Source organism: Euprymna scolopes, chromosome 31, assembly GCF_053919585.1.
Source record: "Euprymna scolopes isolate OS-2025 chromosome 31, ASM5391958v1, whole genome shotgun sequence".
In the NCBI taxonomy this organism is placed as follows: Eukaryota; Metazoa; Mollusca; class Cephalopoda; order Sepiida; family Sepiolidae; genus Euprymna; species Euprymna scolopes.
Window position 1 is genome coordinate 34,320,378 of NC_136512.1, and position 25,450 is coordinate 34,345,827.

Below are 25,450 nucleotides of genomic sequence, written 5' to 3' on the forward strand. Positions count from 1 at the left end.
AAAGATAAAATATAAACCCTGCTATTCAACACGTACGTTGCTTTGGAACATATTCATACACACACTCAACGTAACATTAACAGTGTTTCTAAATTTAACATTATGATATTCCATTGTTATACAACATCCTATTCCAGCTTCCTTCCAAGAATTGTAGGCTTATGGAACTCCCTTCCTTTTGACCGTTTTCTTCCTACATATAGTCTTATATTTTCAAGACTAAAGCCAATAAGCATCCCCTGTCTTTGCGATAACTATTTTTCATTTTTATTAACTCCTTACATAAAGTGGCTTCATGCTTTGTCTGGATAGATTTCTGTATAGAATAAAGAACTCATAACACAGACACCGTTTCTGAGAGAGCCCATTGTATTCAGAAAAAGTAAAGTGTCAAAGTACTCATTGGACAGGCATACTTTCAGGATGTAACCGTTGTCTCTTAGGAACTTATCGCACAGACACCCTTTCAGAAAGTGCCCATTGTCTTTTAAGACAGAAAGGGACAGTCATGTCGACGGAACACTAAAAAATACAAATATACACGTCAATCTTTTTATTCCTCGTTCATTTTTGTATAACTGAGTTACTGAAACTCCCGCAACTCTTCTCCTTTTTCGGTGCCATTTTTTTTTTATTTCGTAATCCATTTCAATCAAATTTGGTAATCTATTTCCAGTTATTAATCTTGTCTCTCTGTTTTCTTTGAGCAAATGTTTTCAACGGGGATAACTGAATTACAGGATGGATGAAAAAGAGGATGCGGTAAGCGTTAGGAGAGAAGAGCTGGGAGATAGATGGGTTGGTGATAAATCTGGTGGTTGGAGGGTGGGATCGAAAAAGGGAGGAGGGAGGGCGGAATAAAAAAAAACTAAACACATCGAAAATGACGATTATTCTTGTGGAGGTTGTTCTTAGAAGGGCCAAATGGTCGAGAAGCACATATTTAAAAGACTCTTGGCTCTTTGGCTAGGAGCAAAGTGTAATATCTGTTCTAATACTAAACTTGGTATTTTGCTCTCTTGTCGATGGAGGAGTAGTCTTTATAGACTAAAGGAATTTTTATTTTCGTACCAATCCAAAGTATCCATTTTGCGGGAGCTTGATTTCTAGTAGTTTAAAAATATACTTTGTGTCTAACTCTGCCCTCGTGGGGAGGAAAATTCCTGAGGACAAGCGCATTTTACTGCCAAATACTATTAATACCTACGCGTGCACATGGAAAAGTTGTGATTAGCAGCGAGGACAGTAGACTCAGCATTTCGAGTTCGTTTTTTTGTTGGGCTATAGGATTACTTTTTCTTATACATTGTATGCATCCATTTACCCTCCCTTTAGCCATGGGTGGAATAATAGTACTATGAAAACTTTCAAATATAGGAAAAAAATATGAAATGAAACGTACGCCTTAGCTTATATCAGTACTATATTTGATTTTTACTAGCCACCCATAATATAATCAATGCCATCATACTTAAGAATCAGCTGAGGATTGCACAATTCTAGCTTCCTTATACACACGTAATTGTTTTTACACACACACACACACACACACACACACACACACACACACACACACACACACATATATATATATATATATATATACATATATAAGGTGGGTGTCTTACTAAGATGTGTCTCTTCTACCCGCGCTTTAACAATTAAAGTGCATTTTCTTCAAACTTAAACCAGACAAACCAATGAAAATATGATTTCAAACTGACACGTAACATACCGATGGGAATATCATTTCAAGCCTAAATACCCCACCTGAGAGCTCATCTTTCAAACATTCACAGCAAACATGAATTGGAACAAATACATTGAAAACATTGATCGCTGCAAATAAACTGGGCTTCCTTTATCTTTACATTTAAAAAGTCACAATTCACCCATGGGCTATTGTTGCAACTAACCTCTTACTCATAGGCAGAGTAAAAAATACTCTCAAATCTTACACGTCCTGCACTGTCTGCCAAGCTTCAACCTCTGTCTAAGCGCTGCAATGTCGCATTCTTGTGTGTGCCTGCTTTATAACTAATTTAATTGAATATGCCGTAAAAAACTAATTGTACTTGTGCCTCCGTATATAGTCTTGATTAATCCATGCAAGAGCAAAATTCCGCCCCTTCACTCCTAAAGCGCCTAAATGCCGGAAAGCCTCATACTTTAATAGTTTTTCCCTCGGACTGTTAGACATTGGAATTTTCTCCTTATTTTTTGCTTTGCTGATTTAAAAAAATATTTTTTTAAAAAACATAAAGCAGAAGATTGTTGCTGCTTATCTTGCTCTTGGTTGTTTCTGGATCTCAACATTTTGAACAGAGAGAAAGCTTCAGCTGTCGAACAAAACTAAAACTCGGTGATCACATTTTTGTACAGAAACATCCACAGACATAATCATCTTCGGACACATGGACTTTCAATGACTGAGGGAGTGGCACTCGTTTGACAAGACCTTGCAATCATCGTTTATCAATCTCTCTCTCTCTCTCTCTCTCTCTATATATATATATATATATATATATATAACTGTAATATTTTAAAAGATATCAACAATTATTTTATACATAAGGACATTAGTGTTTCAAACTTCCGGAGTCATTAGTGTAGGAAGTGATAATTACCTTCTGGTCGAGAGAATTAAACCCAGTCAAAAAGTCACCCTTAATTTCATAAACTAACAATATAACCTGCTGAAATTTCAATGTAATGTGAACAGACATCTCGCTGCTCAACTCCCCACAGTCCCCAGTTAGATACGATTCCAAATAGTAGTCCCTTACTTTCCGATACTCCTTTTTGGGGGTGAAAAAAATTAAGAAAAAAGCATGACAGATTAATAGAAATGACATTTCAAATTAAAGCGTATCAACAAAATGGAAATAATATTTCAAACTAAAGCCAGACAGACCAATGAAAATATAATTTCAAACTTACACGTGACAGAAGAATCAACCTTTTATTTCAAACTTAAAAGTGACAGACCAATAGAAATATCATTTGAAATTTCAGCCTTACAGAGAAATGAGCGTACTATTTAAAAATTAGGCATTCAAAGATTACAGACCAATGGAAATATGATTTCAAACTTAAGCGTAACATACAAATACAATGCTATTTCCAGCGTTAACCTGATAGATGAATGAAAATAGCATTTCAAACTTAAGCATAAAAGAATATGAAAACTTCAGACCAATGAAATGTCGATTTTCAATGAAAATATGATCCGAAGCTGAACTATGACAGCCTAATGAAATTCTAGTTTAATTTTAAGCTTAACAGAGCAACAAAAATGCTGTTTCAAAACATAAACGTGACAGACTAACGGAAATGCTATTCAGCAATTTGAGCGTGGACGATTATCCGGTTTACGCACCGACTGACGGACAAAGCTCATCAAAGCGATGAAAGGACATGCCTAAATTGTCACATCCTCAACGCTTTTTCATTTGCTCCCATCACCATTAAGCTGTGGAAATAGTTTGTATTGTTTGCCGAAATAAACGACCCTGTAGGCGAGATTGGGGGGGGGGGCGGAGATGGACAAACTGAATGGGCCTCATTTTGTGGTCAGAAGGCGGGACTGGTTCGAGTAGCGTCGGTTTGATTCGATTATCGAGAGGGAATGCCACAGAAGGAAATGACTTATTCCGGAAGCTGAAGACCGGAAGCAGCACACAAACTACGCATTCACAAAACAGCACCAGCCAAAAGTCGGAATGAAGGAGTTGGAAAAGAACATTAATTCCTATGGAGTCTCTCTCTCTCTCTCTCTCTCTCTCTCTCTCTCTTTCTCTCTCTCTCTTTCTATCTCTCTCACTCTCTCTCTCTCTCTCTCTCTCTCTCTCTCTCTCTCTCTTCGGATCTATGACTCACATACACAAACACATACACAAGTGTGTGTGCCTTTCCAAAAATCAGAGTAGCCTTTAAATCAGGTTTTTAAAGTGAAGATATGTCTTTTTTTGTTAGAGGGAAACGGATTTCTACATCTTTCTATATTTTATGGCTATTATTTGCGTAAAGATATTAAACTACCTTTTCTTTCTTTAATTTTGAGCATGATTAGTTGAGATAATTTTAAACGAAATTTCTTATGTAAATTCCACCATTATTATATCAGACTTTTCTTCTATGTATGTATGTATGTATGTATGTATGTATGTATATATGTATCTATCTATCTATCTATCTATCTATCTTTGGGGTAGAGAGAGCTCCCGTAAGCCATGGTAAAGGCAACCTCCTCTAGGAGAAGCAAATCTCTGATTAAAAAAATATAAAGCGGAAGACCAGCACTCGCATTAAGCTGATCTGCAGTTTGACTTGATGCTGTCTATCTTGCTCTTGCGTGTTGCTGGATCTTGAACTGAGAGAGAGAGAGAGAGACTTACCGGTCGAACAAAGCGAAAACTCTATAACATCTTCGTACAGATACTCCCTCAGGCTAATCATCTTCGGACACATGGACTTTCAGTGACTAAGGGAGTGGCACTTGTCTGACATGCCAATCATCTATCTATTTATATATATATATGCAAATATACATATATACATATATATATACGTACATATATATATATACATATATATACATACATATATATGCATACATACACACATACATATACATACATATATATATACATACATACATCTACACATGCATGCATATATATACATACATACATATATATACATACATACATACATACATATATATATACATACATACATATACATATACATACATATATATATACATACATACATACATACATATATATATATACATACATATATATACATATATATATATATATATATATGTACTAGCATTTCAGCCCGGCGTTGCCCGGGTGTTCGGATGTGTATGGTGAGCAAAAAAAAAGTGGTAGTAGGAAGGCAAGCTCGAACCCATACCGCAAAGGAGGAATAGAACGGGGTAAAACCTAACGTTAACAACCACCGCCAAACCGGAAGCGACATTTTTTTTTTAAATTAAGGCTGGACAATCTAAAGGAGAGGATAACTTTCAAAAATATCGGCGAAAAAAGTGACCCCCTGTAGAAAAGTGCCTAGTTGAAGGGGAAGATATTAATGTTTTTAGCCAATTTTTCGATATTTGTCGTATGAAAGGTCGAACTTTAAAACGATACTGATCTTGGTAAAATCCGTCGCCTCTATTGAAAGTTTAAGGCAGACATGCAAAATACATACATACTTACATACATACATACATACATACATACATACATTTATATATTGGTAACTAAAAATTTTCGAACAAAACTGATTAAAAAGCTTGCCCTATCTCTGAATACCCTTTATGTAAAATTTCGAATGTTTAGACCAGAAATTGTCTGAGTAATTTGGTATAGACCGCAGACGTCAATTTTTTTTTTAAATTTAACCCCTATTATGACCCCTTAAAATTTATAGTTTCGGGCTCAAATCACTTTATTAAGTTAGATCCAGGTTCAAGAACCTATATCTAAAATTTCAAGTGTCTAAACCCAAAATTGTCGGAGGAGTTTGGTAGGGTTCTTAAAGGTCAAATCGTTGAAATTTGACCCCTTAACAGCCAAATTTCTGGCTGACACCCGTCACATCGATTTTCCCAAATCTCAGTACCCGGTATTTCAAATTTCGAGTCTATAGACTAAAAATTGACAGAGTTATTGCGTAGGGAAATGTACACAGACAGACAGACACAGACAGACAGACAGACACACACGTTCACTTTTATAGATATATAGATATATAACTGTAATATTTTAAAAAGGTATGAACAATTGTTTGTATATCTAAGGACTTTAGTGTTTCAAGCTTACGTAATCATTAGTGTAGGAAGTGATAATTACTTTCTGGTCGGGATAATTGAGCCCAGTCAAAAAAATCACCCCAAATTTCATAGTCTAGTATTCTACCTTTAGGCCACTGACACTTAACTAAAAAAAAATCCCTACACAATGGCTACACATTTGAACTGTCTATTATATTATATGATATATCTGAATCGTGAATCGTAAAAATAGGAATTGTATTAAGAAAAATGAGCATAATTTCCGATGCCAAAAACGATTCCTTTTTTTCTTATATTTTTAATGCTTAAAACGTAATGTTTTATTGTTGGCCGTAATGATGAAATGATAAATATTTATTGATTTTAATCTACTAGTTAAACTAAAATCTATCGACCATAATAATGAATCTAGCTAAAAACAGCACCGGAAAATGGCACGGTAAAATGGCACAGGTAAAAATTACACTAGCGGATAATTAGGAAATATAACAGAAGTGAAAACTATCGAGGAAAATGTTAAAAATTTTATATATATATAAAAAAAAAACTAATTAAAAGAAACGTGTATCTACATCTTTCAATGCTGCTACGACTAAACTTGTTTCCTTCAATAACTACAAGAAACCTTCTCTACCACCAATAGCAATAGCCATAAACACATTACCTGAAAGTACTTCTTTTAAACTCCTCGGCACAACGTTCACAAAGAACATGAGTTGGAACAGATACATTGAGAGCATTACTAAGTCTGCTGCGAAGACGGTGGACTCTCTCTACCGTGCTAGAAAGCTACTTACGCCTGAAAGGATCTTGTACCTATAAGGCCACCATTTTCCCATGTATGGAGTACTGTTGTCACATTTGGTCTGTATATATATATATATATATATATATATATATATATAGAGAGAGAGAGAGAGAGAGAGAGAGAGAGAGAGCTACTAAACTCTCACTCCTGGACAGGATTCAAAAAAGAGTTGCCAACCTAGCAGGTCCTGAACTGTCAACTAAGCTTCCGCCTCTGTTCCATCGACGAAATGTTGCATCCCTCTGGCTGTTCTACAAGTATTTCAATGGTGAATGCTCTGACGAACTACAAGCACTTGTACCCCCTCGGCAATGCTCTGGCGAACTATAGGCCTTTGTACCCCCGACAAGCCCAACACGCAGCTAAATCCCACCCATACAAAGTAGAGATCCCTAAATGTAAGAAAGCCTTCTACTTCAATAGTTTCTTCCCTAGAACTGCTAGACTTTGGAAATCTCTTCCGGGATTCTGCTTTCCCAACTATACTGACATGCAGAAGTTCAAGTGTAATGTGAACAGACATCTTGCTGCTCATCTTCCTGCAAATGATGTCACTGATAGTAGCCCCCTAATTCCAAGTTGCACTGTAGCTTGTTTAGGGTAAAATTTAATTTAAAAATATTAAAATAGATGACGACCTTCCACTAAATAACGACCCGCCCCTACAAAAATTCATACTTTAGGCGATTTTAGAATCGGATGGATAATTGTATCGGAATCGAAAATTTAGAACAAGATCGGCAATTGTTTCAGAATCAGGAAATATATTAGAACCGCCCCATCATTAAAATGAAGTTAGGTATATTTATATGTATATGTTAACAGGGTATTGCTATGCAAATGATTTTTGAATTTATTCGAAAATATAAAAAGTGGGGAGACTGAAATAATTTAGATTTATGCAAGGTTGGATTCTTGGTAGAACTAATATGACGTTTCAAGACTCAAACAAACAACTGAACCACTAAATCACTGATGAGTTACCTCGAATTATCTTCAATGAGTTTTTTTTTTTTTTTTTTTGCAATTCGGTCCGATCTAGTTGAGTAAAAGTGCCACAGAAAAACTTCAGAATTAAGGTGAGCGGAATGGTCATAAATCGACAATAGAGGAAGAAGGGGTGATGAATATTGGTATAAATCAATTAGCGAGAGCTCTCCTTCGGTGCCGATCGCGCCAGACGAGCTAATAGATTGGAAGGCGAACGAATCGTTTCCTTTGTCGTGTGTGTCAGGAAGTCGGTCGAAAAAGAGTACATACCATTTATTGTAGACACGTCACGATCACGTGCTTAACAGTGAGCGACGAGGAGGGGCATCGGTTTTCCCGCCGCATCTCCAAACCATTTATCGATATAAACTGATAGAAGTAAAAATAATTACCCTTCAAACCGCCCGATCTTTATTGATTGACGTTATTTATATCAGTTATTCCTTATAAAAACTTTACATACATACATACGTACATTAATACACACACACACACACACACACACACACACACACACACACACACATATATATATATATATATATATATATATATATATATATATATATATATATATATACAGGGTGACCTAAAAAACGGCCCCAACTCTAATTAGGGCTCGTTTCTTAGTGTTTTGTCCGAATGAAATGAATCTTTGATCATAACTAGTTTATTATATTCAAAACATCACATCAAAACACTAGGGTCTTTGGACTTTTTTCTCCGTTCTACAGCATATGTTCTAGATGACCTCGATTTAGCTTTTGTTTTTGTTTTTTTTTGGGGGGGGGGGGGATCACCCTGTATACATATACAGTGGGGGTCAAAAGAGTTTCAGACCTATTTTTTTCTCAATTTCTTTATTAATTTTGCTTTATTTTTCATTTTGGACTCTTCCATTATTTGCTGGTTGCCATTCTGGTTCGTTCCATTAATACATTTTTACGATAAAAGCCAGAATTTAATAATAGTTCGACATTTTCCACTTTTCTGGTGAGCCAAAAGTTTATACAGGTGCTCTTAATTTATTGATAATGGCTAAAGGAAAGATGTTGACAGATAGGGATAAGGGTGAAATTGTTACATTTCTTGCTGCAAAGATGTCTACATTGGAAATTTCGAAAATTATGAAACGAGATCATCGAACTGTGAAACGTTTCGTCATTGACGGCAAAGATGGAAGAAAAAAGCATAAAAGTGGCAGACCAAAGGTGACTTCAACACGAGATATTAGAAAAATCAAGAGGAGTTTGCTAGCAAACCCACACAGCACAAGCAAAGCCATTTTCGACCATGCAGGAATGTCTGGCATCTCTAAAAGGTCCCGAAATCGGATTTTGAAACAGAAAGCCGACCAGAGAAACAGACAAAATGTCATCATTTGAATAATATAAACAGTCAGAAGCGACTAACATGGACCACTAAATATTTGAAAACCAATTTTCAAAATGTTCTCTGGACTGACTAGGCCAGAGCAACCCTCGACGGGCCCGACGGTTTGGCCAAGGGATGGCGTCTTAAAGGCAATAGCACACGCTTGCGATTCAGACGTCAAAAGGGAGGAGGAGGAGTGATGATTTGGGTTGGTATTATTGGAAGTGAGATTGTTGGTCCTTTTCTTGTCACTGACTGTGTCAAAATGAATTCTTTGAACTACTGCAAGTTTTTGGAAGCAAATTTATTGCACTGGTTGAATTCACAAAATGATGCTCTCAACCAGAATTTAATTATCCAACAGGACAATGCCCCAAGCCATGCTTCTCGGTTCACAAAAGCTTGGCTTTGAGACAAGGGGATCTCTGGTGAACGTCTGATGGACTGGCCACCTCAGAGCCCGGATTTGAATCCGATAGAGAACCTCTGGTCGATTCTGAAGAGGAAGGTTTGTGAAAACGGGCATCAATTCCATAGTAAAAAAGACATTTGGGAGAGAATCAAGAAGGTATCTTCTGAAATCACACCTCAGCAAGTGCATACATTAACATCCTCTGTTGATAGGAGGCTGATTAATTTGATTAAAAATGGAGGAAAGCGAATAGAGGGTTAAATAGTTTCATAAATTCGTATTGTTCTGTTAATTGTTAATATATGGTACTATAATCATGATGACACAATCTTTCGAATTATATCATGTTTAAAAATGGAATTATATCATGTTTAAAAATGGTATTTATTGCGGATAAATGAGTGCTTGCAAACTCTTTTGGCCCATATTCCTTCCTGAAATCATTTAAAGATCCATAACCCCTCCAGAATATGATTATTTGGTTTCCGTTTCTATGAATTTACTTCATATATTTGCATATTAAACAGTAAGTAACATAGTTATTATATTGTAAAATATTGAAGCATAAATTTATATGATAATTAATCCACACATAATTTTACTCGTTTCATCCATGTGAAGATTCTTCATATATATATATATATATATATATATATATATATATATATATATATATATATATATATATATATATATATATATATATATTAGTGATGAGACGATGCCAAAATTTTTCCCGATTCCGATTCCGATTCCGATTCCGTTCAAAATTTCCGATTCCGATCCGATTCCCGATTCCGATTCCGATTCTTGTAAAATTTATACATATTTAATTAGAGATTTTTTTTTTGTTTGTTTTTTTGTAAATTTTCAAATTATTACATAAACCCCTGGTTAATGTCCGCGTATATTTTATCTCAAATGTTTGCCTTGTAATTGATTAAAAATTGTAACACAACAAAACATTTATTTTGATTTTAAAACAAAGCTATATTGTACCAGTTCGTATTTACTGTATAACATGCTACTTACATGAATAGTGGAAAATATTCGAAGATTGGTAGGCAAAATAAGAAAACGATGTAAGAACAATATATTTAACAACGCCACTTACCAAAGCCACATCTCATTGTTACGAACGAATTTCTAAATAATAATATTACTATTATGAAAACCATTTTTAACGTGAGATTGCGTGAGCTTTTTGTGCTTTCTCTCGCAGCTAAATCCCTATTCCAAAATGAAATATTACTTTTATAGATTACGTGTTAGAACATTTTTTTAATTGGCGGAAAGAAAAGCGATCATTTAGAATTTAGAGTGTAAGATCAGTTTCGAATATAAATATAACGTAAAATGATCATCATTTCTGGCCATCCTAATTCTTTGTGGATATTAACTAAAGTGTTTCCCACTAAATTAAGTTCGGTTTGCAACGTTGTAAAACCATGTGTAATCGCTTAAAAAGTAGACACCCTATCCCCAATAAGCGCACATAATTTAAAATTGGTAACACACTACAGCTCATGTTACGTTATATTTATTTGTGAAACTGACCGTCTATTTTAAATTCCTAATCGTTTTATATTAGTGTTGTGTCGATTAATCGGAATCGGGAATCGGATAAATCGGTAATTTTGGGGGTATCGGAATCGGTATTGGAATCGGAAAAATTTGTGCCTAATTTCCGATTCCCAAATCGATTCTTTTAATATTTTTAAAAAGTTCATTTTCAATTGTTTGTACCGATTATAAATATTTCTTTCTTTTAAACTATTAGTAAAACTAAAGAAGATCTAAACTTATTTTATATGCGTAAAATAAACCAAACAAAAATTGAAACTTTGCGAAAATTCGCTAGGTAACCTTTAGAAGAATGCAGTTTATTTTCAAAGTAGCGAAAGAATTGTCTAAAATTAAAGAAATATTTTGCCCAGAAAAATAATATCAAACATTATTGCTAATTAAATGAAAAGTAGAATATAAAAGTGTTGGGTTTTGTCGGTATGTTTGCTGCTCCCTCACTCGGCAATCGGTATTGACAAATATAACAAGCCGTGCATGCATGGCCCCCCTCTATGTGAGGAGGGGGGGTCGAATAAAGTGATAAAAAAAGTGATATATAACTGATAAAAAAACAATTTTGAGTGAAAAAAATTTTTCAAAAGTTTTCAGAAAAATGACTAAGTTCAACTTTTGCTCCACACCCAATATTAGCCCTAAAACCTCCAGGGCTTGTGACTCTGATTTTTCCCAGGGTCAGTGATACTTCCATCAGGTGTATATCAGGTATGCCCATGGTTTTGCCAAGTTTCAGAAAAATCTAATGAATGGATGAAAAGTTATTCTGAAAAATATGTCAATTTTGTCTATTTAGAGTCATTTTGAGGTATTTTTTTTACCTCTTTTGCCCCCATGGAGGAGCTGATTACTTGTAAAAATGGACAAACGGCTATGTTTCAGGCTTTAAGACATGTAAATTTGAGTTCAGCACCATATAAAAACACTAAATAGAGATACATAATCACATTTTAGACAAATATGAAAAAAAGAGCCTAAAAAAGGGGTGGTTTTTAGCCCTAAAAGTTCCCGGGGGGCGCAAACTAGAGTTTTGCCAGGGTCAGCGATACTGAATTTACATTTGCAACAATTGCCTTCACATTTTGGACAAGTTTCAGTAAAATCTAATGGACGGGAAAAAAGTTATGGGGCCAAAAGTGTCATTTTTGCCATTTTGGGCATTTTTGACCCCTTTTCAGCCCCTGGGGGAGCAACGAGAGTTTTCTTTAAAAAAAAACTCGATGTTGTGCACATCTACGTATTGGAGTACAACTTGTGGCAAAATTTCAGAAAAAAGTAATGGACGGTTATCCGGGAATCATCCGGACGAACGGACGAACGAACGGACGAACGGACGAACGGAAGAACGCCACTGAAAACTATAGTCCCTCTCCGATAAATCGGGGGGACCAACAAGGAATGGACAAAATTGTGAAAAGGCTTGGCCTTTGATTTAATTTGAAATATGCTTCCAGTGTGATTTTCTTTGATTCTGCCGGTATTGTTTATGTTTATACTTAAGGATTGCTACGACGGCGCCAATGCCGTCTGAAGCCGAGGCCTCCGTGAGATATATATATATATATCACGGAGGCCTGCTGAAGCCCGCCAATCTCACTCAAAAGTTGAGTTGAAAGTATTATGGGGTAATTAACACCTTCGATGCCGTTGGTTTCGACAACAATACTTTTTCACACCCACTTGCCAAATTTCTCAAGGAGTTTAATATGAAAAGATTTCAAACGAATAGAGTTTTATTTTATTTTCCTGGAGCCACATTGTCTGATACCGTCGCATTTTTCTCGGGTTTCGGAAAAGTTAAAAATATACATGAATATCTCACAATGAATTTATCAAAGTCTGGATAAAATAGATAAAGAGAAAACATTTAGAAATTTTTCAGATTGAAAAAGAAATTATATTTACATTTAAAAGTCCTCCCTCATTGAAATTCTACTTTTGGACGATATTTGTAAACCCACTAAAAACCAAATTATTTTTAGATCTAGGATGAAGCTCTAAACTGTCGTCACGTATTAAAAAAGGGTGCTTGTGCAGTTTACACTATGTTAAAAAACGAAAAATAAAAAAATATATATATTCTACGTACTCGTTATGGAATGAAGTTCTCATAAAAAAATCACGTAATTTCATGAAATAGTTTTTATTTTATGCCGTAAAAACGATTTGGGAAATTCGGAATCTTCCTAAAAAAACTGCGATAATTAGTCAAGGGAGCGTAAAACAAAAACTATTTAATGAAATTACGTGATTTTGTTATGAGAACTTCATTCTATAACGAGTACGTAGATCTATAGAGTTTAGTTTTACTAATAGTTTAAAAGAAATAAATATTTATAATCGGAACAAGCAATTGAAAATTAACTTTTGAAAAATATTCAAAGAATCGATTTTGGAATCGGAAATTATACACAAATTTTTCCGATTCCGATGCCGATTCCGATTCCCCGAAAATTACCGATTTAACCGATTCCCGATTCCGATTCCGATTCATCGGCACAACACTAATATATATATATATATATATATATATATATATATATATATATATATATATATATATAATATACAATATTTTTTTAAATCAACTTTGTTTCCATTCGTAGCTAAGAGTGACCAACTAAATGCTGTTTCCTTACAAAGAGAAAATGTTATATATATAATGATATAAATATACAAGTAATAAATGTTACCATAGTCAATAAAAGTTACTTTTATGGTAGACGTAACGAAGTGTTAAATAACGACGAAATCTGGAGCACTGAATATTTAGGTTTGGATCCCAGCTAATGGAATCGAAGTCATTTGTTAAACTTTCGAAATTATTACTGTATATATTTGGTATAATATAATAATCAATAGAGAATTTGCTCTAAAATAATAATAAATACGAAATTTGCATGAATTAAAATATCATATTTAAGCGTATTTTTCGACCAGGCAACGCTGGGAGATTGCTAGTTTTCCAAATTTGTTTTACGTTTTCACCATTGGTTATCGTAATTAATCACTATAGTTAAGAGCAAAGTGTATTCATATATCCGTCGCTTCATACAAAAATTAGCGAGTAGGAACTGACACGATGCAAGTGTTTGGGGGATTTGGGGGGAAAAAGTCAAACAACCAACGGTTCTAATTTATATCTATTTTCTTTTTGTTATCTTTCTACTTCCTATAGAGATTTATACATTTTTCTTGCGTTTAATTTTAACACTTTCCAGATTGAGACGTCCCCTTAGTGAATCAGAAAAAAAAAAAAAAAAAAAACAAGCGACGCAAAGTCAGCAGCAAACAGTGCCAGATAAAGAATCGCATTATACTAAATTCGTTTTCGGCATAAAATGTTATTATTTTACTGTTTTTGAATTCGTTTTTAGTATTATAAAAATATATTACTTTAGGAAATATTTATTGATTTAATTCCTTTTTGTTTGAAAAATAAAAAAAAATATCGGATACCTTTTGCTGCGGACTACGTGTCGCCTGTTTTCCTGATTCACATGTCTTCTTTCTTTCTCATTTTTTGTAACTTCACCGATTGAAACTTTATTTGATTATTAAGAGTTCGATAAATTACGAATCCTTTAAAAAAGTTAATGTTTTGTATTTCAATTATTTTTTTAGGACCATTTTCACAAGCTACCAGCTGGAAGAACTGGAGAAAGCTTTTAAAGAGGCCCATTACCCGGATGTTTATGCGCGGGAAGTGTTGTCTCTGAAGACAGACCTTCCGGAAGACAGGATACAGGTAGGAAAACCTCAAAGAGTATTTCGTCCATCTGATTTCTAAAATCTAATTCCAACCCATCTACTTCACATTTGTTTTATATAGTTTATATATATATATATATATATATATATATATATATATATATATATACATATGCATATATATACATACATATATACATATATATACATATATATATACATATATATATATATAAACTATATAAAACAAATAACTCACTAGGCTATACGTATATATATATGTATATATATATATATACATATATATATATCATATATATATGCATACATATATATACATATATATATATATATATATATATATATATATATATATACGTATAGCCTAGTGAGTTAGAAGAAGAGAGCAAGTTCAATTCTATAAGAGGAGAGTTATTTGGATAACATAAAGCTCAACAAGTTTCATTGGAGCTTATATATGAAAACAGTAAGAATGGAAAATGAAGTCACAAAAACTATATATTGTAAATATAAAATGGTTCATTTATTCAATAAGAGTATACAAATATTTAGTTGAGGGATAGAGGGGACTCTTGATACCAAGGTATTTCGAAGCCAAATGCTTCTCATCAGAAGAGTAGAGAAGATGCTAGGTAACATGATGGGGATGCGACGTCTAGCGTGGGATTCAGCAGGAACGAAATAAATCAATAAAATTATAGACGATGTTGGGGGGGGAGTTATATCGAATTCTAAGATAAAGGAGGAGCGTATTATATAGAGTAAGGCTTAGGGGGAGGTGTAGTGTAATGTCAACACTTTGGAGAATCTGGATCGAACAAAAAAGAAAACAATTGTTTTAGCATTTAAAATGGTTAAATTAATTTCTTGTATAAATTTAACGCACAATGATTTTCAATTTTTCGATCATTCTATCATTTTAAGTCAGTTTATCATAAAAAAATATATTCTGGAAGCTTAATTTTTTTTTAAACAGTGATCACCATTTATCAAGGCCCGGAAGCCACTCAGGGATAAGGGTTATTGCAAGTACATAATGTTAGTGTGTAGATTTGATGAAGTGTTTACTTAAGGGGGCGGTTCATTAGGAATTTGTTAACGTTGGACTTGAAGACATCCAAGTTGTAGTCAGGTGGTAAGCAGGCAGACGGAACAGAGTTCCACAGGCGTGCAGTTCTAAGAAAGAAGCTTTGTTCATGGAATCCGCGTTTGGATTTAGGCACAGATATAGAGTGGGGGAAATTTTTCACAGTGTATTCAGCTAGACGGGTGTTTTTCGTGAAAGATTGGCGAGGGGGGATCAGAGATTGGAGTTCAGACGAGCACCTGCCATGGAAATAACGATAAAACAAGGATAGGCTCGCAACGTCTCTTCTGTGGGAGAGAGGTTGCAGGGTAGAGAAAAGGGCATCCCTCACTAAGCTACGAAGTCTATTTTGTACTCTGTCAAGGCAGGATAGGCTGTTTTTAGCAGCTCCTTCCCAGATATGGCAACAGTATTCCATCCTTGGACGTACTTGGCTTTTATATAGATAGAGAATTGCATCAGTAGTGAGATATCTTCTGGAGCGGTAGAAGGATCCCACCATCTTTCCAGCGACCTTGGCAACAGACTTGATGTACGTGTTCCATTTCAGATCAGGAGTAAAGGTCAAACCTAGAAGCTTGTCAAAACACGGGGCCTCACCCAGACGAGAGCCATCCATCACAATTGATGCCAGATGGGGATCAGAGCGTTGATGATGTAAGGATAGGAACTTGGTTTTGGATGCATTAAAGGTAACCAGCCACATCTTCCCCACTGAACCACGCTCTCGAGATCAGAGGAGAGAGAATCAGAGAGAACTTTGTCCCTGAGTGTTCTATTATTTTTTTCTCTGGGGGGGGGGCAGTTTTGTTGTCTATTATCTATAGTTTTGTGATTGTGTCACTAGGATTTAGTGGTCAAAACAATTTAGTTAATCACCATAAAAAGTTATGTTCGCCTATATATTAGGAATCGTGTTTGTATACGAAACTGATTCTAATTTCTAAAATAATATTTTTTCCGCTATTTTTTGAAGGTGTACACACGTATTCATCTGTAATCTCTTAAAAGGCAGAATTTCATTTATTTTTTGTTAATATACAAATTTACCGCGTAATAGTAAAGTTTCGATTTCAGATAGATATCAAATATTTATTAACTAATAATATAGAAATAACAAGTGTGCGTTGGTTGCTCTTAAAATTAATTGCTGGAAGTTTAAACGCATGGTTTGAAAACTTATTTGGGACGCCTATAAATTAGAGCTGAAGGGAGTTTAGATAGAATGTGAACTCAAATCAAGTTATTGTCTTTTCTGACTTCATTCTCTCGATCTCTTAAAAAAAAATGGCTTTCTGACTCGCAGCGCTTAACTAGAATCTTTCTAAAGCCAATTATACATTCTGTGTGCGGTCTGCCTCCGCACACACATCATTCGCGCTACCATATGTTTACAGATTCCGGCGTTTCTCTCACGCCTCCCCCTTCCGCCGAATCTGTGTACGTTCGATCTTTTTGACCCTTGCCGACTTCTCTGATCGTTAATCCGCTTTCGTCCAATGACGTCAATTAGGCCAGATTAAGGGACTGTTCCGGCTTACGTGCCAAAGCCCCTCAACCCCCTTTCCCGGTCTACTCCTTCCCTATCGAAACAGACACCCCTCTAATTGGGACTTTAACTTACCCTCTCTCACGATCACCCTGCCCCACCCGTCCGGTAGACGCTTTCAAAGAGTTTCACTGTCTTTGAGAAACGGACAAAAAAGAAGAAAGTCATCACGCACTTGGTGAATTCGACACGCACCTAACGAAAGTGAAGGATGGAGTCCGTTTCCGAGGATAAGTCCAGTCAATTTGCGCGTTTATCGATGAATTTATTCTTTATTATTGAATCATTACTTATTGAAGCCATGGGCCATTCGAGGAAAAGGGTATATCACTTGAATGTCTGTTGTATTTTTTCAACTAGAGATTTAATTGCATTGAATTGAGCAACACCAGCAGCAAGAGCAGCAGCAGCAGATTAACAATAGCAACAGAAACATCAACAAGGAAACAATCACAAAAGAAGCAGAAACGTTTTCATTTAAGGATGTTGGCAACCATCATGTGGTTCGTCCCATAAATAGCCGGTGACTTGCTAGAAAGAATTATAACTAGACAGGTATCAAGGAAATGAATGCTAGCAATAATCATCTTATTCATGCCAAGTCAATACATGATGCTCAACAACAACAACAACAACAACAACAACAACAACAACAACAACAACAACAACAACAACAACACCAACAACAACAACAACAACAACAACAACACCACCACCACCACCACCACCACCAACAACAACAACAACAACAACAACAACAACAACAATCAGAGAAAAACGCAGCGACTATCCTAACAACGGTAGCAGCACAACAACAACAACAACAACAACAACAACAACAACAACAAAGCAACAATAAAACTAGCAACATTATAACAATAAAAACAACAACAATAAAAGCAACAGTGGCAACACTAACACCAAAAAAACAGCAGCAACCAACAACAATAGCAACATGAAAAACGACCTTTGTATCTAACTCTGTCCTCGTGGAGAGGCAAATAAACAACAACAACAACAACAACAACAATAGCAACATCAGAAGAACCAGAACTGACAACTGAAACATAAAACAACACCAAGAGCAAAAACGACAACAACGACAACAACAACAACAGCTAGACAAGTAAAAGTCAATAACATATGAACAACAACAAATACAAAAAGAACAACAGTAACAACGAGAAAGAAAGAAAGACAATATAGAAAGAGAAAAAGAAGAAAAAGAAAATTAAAATGCGTCAACTTAATCTGCGCGTTTATCGATGAAAATACTGTTTCAATTTTAAGTGTAACAGAATAACAAAAACGCTATTTCTAACTGAAGCTTGACAGATCGACGAAAAACTATTTCAACCTTAAGTTCGATGGGCAGACTGGTAGACAACTTCTTACCAACTATCATACGATAAACAGCGTCGAGACTTCTGTTATGTAATACATAAAAGCAAAGTCAGTTTCTTTATCGTTTTTTTTTGTCATCGATAGCTTTTGCCCTACAAAGTCGATATTTGATTCTGGTTCGCCAGTATATTTGGTTGATTGCGGCAGAATGTTATTGAGAAAAATAAAACTTAATTTGATTTAATTCCTTCTTTGATTGGGTAAAAATTATTTTTGTACAAATGCATTTAACAGTAGAAGTATACGGCATAATCACGGTGTACACACAGTTTCTTACCAGATCACCCACGTTGAACAACATTGAGCTTGATCAGCACCAGATGGGTCACCATTTGGACATACCAGGCGCTGTATGTTGGAGGATGTCGACATCGCACTGCAATAATTGCCGAAAACATAAGGTCATCTTCTCTGACCGGGTTCTATATGCGACTGAGAACCGCTTAATAATTTCGTATTCCTAAAACTTTCTCTTTCGGGGAATACCCCCCCCCCCCCCACGGTTAAATGTCATTTGTTGTTTGCTTTCATTTGTCAATACAAAATTGCGTCCCTTTGTTTTGAACAAAATAATATTTGAAAAAAAAAACAGCAGTTTTCAAATATTCTGTTTGAAAAAAATATTGAAATTTTAAATCAGTCAGAATACATTCTTGTGTCTTCGTAGATGAGTTAGCCGTCTTTATCTTCTGTTAATAGTAAAAAAAACAAAACAACAACAACAACAAAAAAAAAACAGAATTATTTCGTGACTTTTCGAAGAAGCTCGATAGGAATTTGGAAACATTTAAACTGACGAATAGAAAAGTATTAAAACGTTATTAAAAATGCTCAACAAATTCTCATATATTAAAAGATTCAGTTTTGGTTCCATTCCATCTATAAATATAAAAGCGAAAATGTATGTATGTATGTATGTATGTATGTGTGTATGTATGTATGTATGTGTGTATGTATGTATGTGTGTCGCTTTTTCTGTGTATCTACAAAAGGTTTTTTTTTCAGAGAAGCGGTTGTTCGCTTCACAACATTTTAAAACTTTTTATATCACATATAAATCGTAATATCTCACAGTTAACAACGAAGCTCGCCTGTCTATTCAATTTGCTCGATTTCGGGAAGATAAATATTCAACATTTGTCGCTCGCCGCATGTGGGTTAGTCTTTTTCCTATAACATCTTGGGGAAAAAAAGCGTTCAGCAGTAAATGAAATCCCGCAGTCAAACTTGACCTCATTAACTCATTAAAACGGGCACCTGCTAAATCCAAGTAATTAAATAAATTCGAACGTGTTTCCGTTAGCATCTCGCGGTGGGGCAATGGTTAACGTCGCACTTTTTTTTTCACACTTTAATTTACAACTTTGCCTCAAGGGTTCGGGTTCGATCCTCATACTTACTTTTTTTTAACCCCCCTCCCCACCCCAGGAGTTTCCACACACGCCTCCAAACACCCGGGCAATGCCGGGTACCCCTCGCTAGTCATTTTATAAAAAGAGATTAAAATGTCAGGCAGCTGTTTGATGAGCTCCTTTCTCCACCGACGGTTTGACGCCGTTTATTAAAAATTTGGCAAATTTTATGCGTTGCCTCTCGAGACATAGTATTATTATTTTTACGCTATCGATTTTTTTCTGATGAGATGATAGCTGAAAGAGCTCTCGTGAGATTTCCGCCCATTATATTTAAAACTTTATTTAAATTCTGTACCTCTAAACATTTATTTAAATATTTTCGGAAAAGGTACAAATTGACACCTGTAATACTATTATTCGAATAAGGAGTAGAATTAGATCTACCAACCTCTCCATAGTTTTTTTTTTTTTCGTTCTTGTCTAGAACAAGATGTGGCCCCACTTTATATCAGTAAACGCATTGCTGCATCTCGGGTGAAACCTAGTTTGTCCATGGAGCGAGCGTTTATACGAGACGATATTAATAAGTTGGCGGAGAAGCTAGAGGTGTATATTAGTAATCGTAATTACCTCTGGTCTGTAGTTAAGGGTTTCCTTTCCTTTTTTGACTTTTTCCGCTTTTGCAAGTATTTATCCATCGGTGATCAATTTGCTAAGCAACGTGCTTCCAAAGACAATAATAAACGTCTTGCTCTTCTGGTTCGTAGAAGATATGGGTGTGAACCCATTAATGGAAGCAACCATATTTTCAATCTTTCGAAAACGGAACTTACAGAAATTGAAAATAGAGTTCTGTCTAAGGGATTGGATTTTTGTATTCCCCTAACCAGTATAAATAAAGAGCGAACACTTTCTGCCTTTGAAGTTTTGGTCTCTCAACTGAGACATAATGTTCCTATTTCTCCGGAAAGAATTTCTGGGATGAAATCTAGTTTAGTTGCCTTAGCTCACCGATACAGTAGCACACCTGTTGATTATAGCGGCTTTGTCTGGAACATAACACAATTTAAAACTATGAAAGCGTTAAAATCCAATGCCAATATTTATATGTGAAAACCAGACAAAGGTGCAGGAATGGTGATTTTGGACAAATCGAAACACGTTGAGAAAATGGCAGTTATTCTCAATGATGTTTCGAAAATCCGTAAACTTGGCCCTGTCGAGTTGACGGATAATACTTGCAAGAACGAGGCAAAAATGCAAAGACGTCTACTTGCATTATTTAAAAAGAAAATTTTTTGCAAGAACGTCTATGACAGGATTAGACCCTCTGGTTCACAACTTCCTAGAATGTATAGTCTCCCCAAAATACACAAGCAAGGTGTTCCACTGAGATCTGTTTTATCAATGTTTGGTTCGGCACAACATTCTTTGGCTCAATGGCTTGTAGAAATTCTGCAACCTGTGCGCGAGTTATATACCACGCACTGTATCCCTGATTCTTTTACGTTTGTTGATTATGTACGTGGGTTGGATTCTAATGCAGAGACATCTTTTATGTGCTCATTTGATGTATCTAGTCTCTTTACCAACATACCGTTGGATGAGACTATACGTATATGTACCGACGCGCTTTACGATGGTCGCCTGACTGCTCCACGTTTTTCTAAAGAGATTCTTATTGAACTCATTTTAATGTGCTCAAAATCTGTGACGTTTAGTTTTTGTGATATTATGTACTGTCAGGTTGACGGGGTTTCAATGGGAAGTCCGTTGGTCCCAACTTTAGCGGACATTTTCGTCGGGTACAATGAATCCGTTCTGTTTAATTCTATGACAAAACCGACTGCATATTTCAGATATGTTGACGACATTTTTGCTGTTTTTCCATCGCAAAGTGAAGCGTCGATATTTTCTGATAGGTTGAATTCTTTGAATGGAGCTTTGCGTTCACTATGGAAAGTGAGAAGGACAATTCGCTTCCCTTCTTGGATGTTCTTGTCGAACGCTCAAGGGGGGGATTTCTCACTACAATTTATAGGAAGCCGACATTTACTGGCCTATATGTGAACTGGTTGTCTTTTGTACCAAAATCACGTAAGGTCGGCTTAATTAATACTTTGGTACATAGAGCCCTGATGATTTGTTCACCTAACAGATTGGACGCCGAACTCGATAAGATCAGGGAAATATTCATCAATAATGGTTATCCTGTTGACCTTATTGATGACTGTATTTTCAAAAAGGTTGCGAATTTTAAATCCCCTAAAAAGTTTGGACCTTTGAAATGCCCGGTTTATTTAAAATTACCGTGGATTGTGGAAAAGAGTAACAGACTTTCCAAACAGATTCGCAGAAGTATTTATGACTGCTTTTATTCTGTGTCCTTGCGCTTGGTATATACTACGAGACCTGCATTTCCTTCTTTTCGCAAGGATAGTTTGCCTTACATCCAAAATAGCAATATTGTATATCAATTCAAATGCCAGTGCGATGCTGTTTATGTTGGGCGAACATCCTTGCATCTTTTGACTCGTATAAACCAGCATGTTCCATCGAAGATCAGACAAGGGAGGACTGGGCCTGGTAGTCTCCCTCCTTCTGCAGCCTTGGATTCTGATATTGGCTAGCATTTGGTTGACAACCCATGCTGTACCGATAGATATAAAATTGAATGGTTCGAGGTGCTACATAGAGCGGACTCCAGAAACCATTTAAAGATTTTGGAGTCGATCCATATTGCGGTGCGGAAACCTTCTTTGTGCTGGCAGAAAGAAACATCTAACGAATTGTTTCTCTTTGGGGAACTGTAAATCTTTTCTCCCGTTGTTTTTTTTTTTCATTTTTTTCCCCTCGTTGTGCCATTATTTTTGGCACATTCAATAGTTCCCCATCAGAACTCTTTACTTTCGACATAGTATTATTTTTTTTACGCTATCGATTTTCTCCTGCTGAGATGATAGCTGAAAGAGCTCTCGAGAGACTTCCGCCCATTATATTTAAAACTTTATTTAAATTCTGTACCTCTAAACATTTATATATATATATATATATATATATATATATATATATATATATATATATATATATATATATGCGCGTATACATTAATGACCTAAATAAAAAAAGAACGAAAAGAATAAAAATATTAGAATAGCCCATTATAAGTAAAAAGAAATATCACCACAGGCAATAATACAATTTAATCCATAGTTACAGAGAAAAAAAAGAAAGAATCACTGAGAGCAAGATAGATAGACAGATAGATAGATAGATATAGGGAGGGAGGGAGGGAGAGAAAGTGAGAGAGGTTCAATCAGATACGTAGACATGGAAAGAGGAGAAATACTGAAAGTGCTCTGTCTTGAAGTTACATAAATTCGGAGAGGAAAAGGTAGTGATAGAGAGCACAGGATGAGAGGACGAGAAGAAAAGAGAGAACCGGGAGAGGAAACTACGGTTATATTTGATAGTAGATGAGAAAGAGGGGAAGAGAGAGAGAGAGAGGGGGGGAGTAGATAGGGGAAAATGAGGGGTGGAATAAGGGGAGAGAGGGCGCCTGACGATATCTAAATTCCTCATGTGTTTCATGCTGGTCTTTATTTACCGATTCTCTTCAATTACATTGTAGTTTGCCGACTCGATTCCGGCGAGTCAAGTGTATCCCTCTTAATTGTTTGCCGTCTTTGCTAATCGCTTCTACCACCCCCACCCCACAATCACCGCATCAACATCTTCATCTTTTTCATCTTCTCTCTTCTCCACTCCAATTCTGGACAGGTAAGCATCATTCCCGGGCCACGTGAACATCTCAATATTTCAATGACAATCTTTAAAAAGGCCGCCGCTCCACATAAATAACATCACCATTTTTTTACTACTACTACTACTACTACTACTACTACTACTACTAACACTACAACAGCAACAACAACAACACAATGATAAAAATCATTGAAATATGAAGGGGAGCTCTTGAATACGAAGATTAATAAACATGACGCAAGTTGGACACATGGAAACTGCTACAGATATAAAACACGTATATAAAAAATATTATATGGAATCAAGAAAATTGAAATTGTATAATTGTAAGTTACCCCCCACCCCACCCTAAACAAAATAACGGCATCAACTGATGCAGCACCAAGTACTCAAAGAAGGTCAAGGATGATGGAAAGACCGAAAAGAGAAATCACTAGGTAGATGCTTACTAGATAAGTGCGAAAACGCTTGCCATCCAAATTCTAGTGAATACCAATGGTCACTGCCAGCAAGATGGCAAACGGCTGTTGCGATAGCACAAATTCATTTACATTGTTTTCAGTGAGTAATCTCTGAATAACTCCTCGGGCCAAGATCAAAGTGTAGTATTTGTTCTTCAGATGCTGCACTTCAGTTTCTTGGTCTGTGCCAGTGGAAGAGAAATCCTTCACGACTAAGACAATTTTTATTTTTGCTCCTTTTTTATCCAAGTTAAAACACGATCCTGGTGTCTAACTCTGTCACGTGGGGAGGCATTGTAAATAGGAACTCCTAGTGAGTACAAGTATTACTAACTAGCAGAACCCGTGGAAATTTCACGGTAGTTGAAAACATCAACCCTCACATCAGCAAGAATCTCCTCATCACATAAGCAAATAATTAGAACAAGGCTTTTCTTTCAATAGAATTCTCAATGTAATATTAGTTCGGATCAGACGGTGAATTAAAAATTGGGAGACAAATATGGAGAACTGCTTGATGAATAATTACAAGAAATAGAAATAGAGTGAAGCATTAATTTTTGCTGGAGATTTGAATTGAATGAAATTAAATTGTAAAACAGTAATAATTATATTAATTTATTTAGTTGTGAGACGGCAACAACTACGGATGGCAGTGATTGCTGAGAATGCAGTTAGGAGATTCGAAGTTCCTATCCGTCGTGGTTACCACTTGACGAAGGGCAGAGGAATAGTTGGCCGAAATGTCGTGAAACAACAACTAATAAAGATGAAAAAAAAATAGTCCGCAATAAATAAATTAATATAAATAATACTCATCTCAATAATGAATTCAAATTAAAATAATATATGTAGTAATAATTATGTCGCAATCTTTTCTTAATAATCTCATAATTTGGCACGTAAGTAATAAAACTAAATAGAAACATGTTACACGTCAACTTGTGAATTCGTTGTATTACGGCATATCAATCCATTCCAGGGTATTTTAGTGCCAAATCCAGTTTTTTTTTTTATTCGTGTTGCATCCAGTTATTTTGTAGAAGGTATTCATTTTTCAAGCTCTATGTATCTTAAATCGTTAGTTTGTATTGTTTGGTTTGGTTGTTTTATAGTGGATTTT

At 35.5% G+C, this 25,450-nt stretch overlaps 1 protein-coding gene across 1 annotated transcript in view; it reads left to right on the forward strand.

The window, feature by feature from the left end:
- The window catches only part of LOC145255685 (visual system homeobox 2-like), a 353,145-nt gene that overhangs the window by 301,992 nt on the left and 25,703 nt on the right, over positions 1-25,450 (forward strand). The window contains exon 5 of the mRNA XM_080114250.1: positions 14,599-14,722. Coding sequence (XP_079970376.1) covers positions 14,599-14,722 — 124 coding nt within the window. The remainder of the gene's footprint in view (positions 1-14,598; positions 14,723-25,450) is intronic.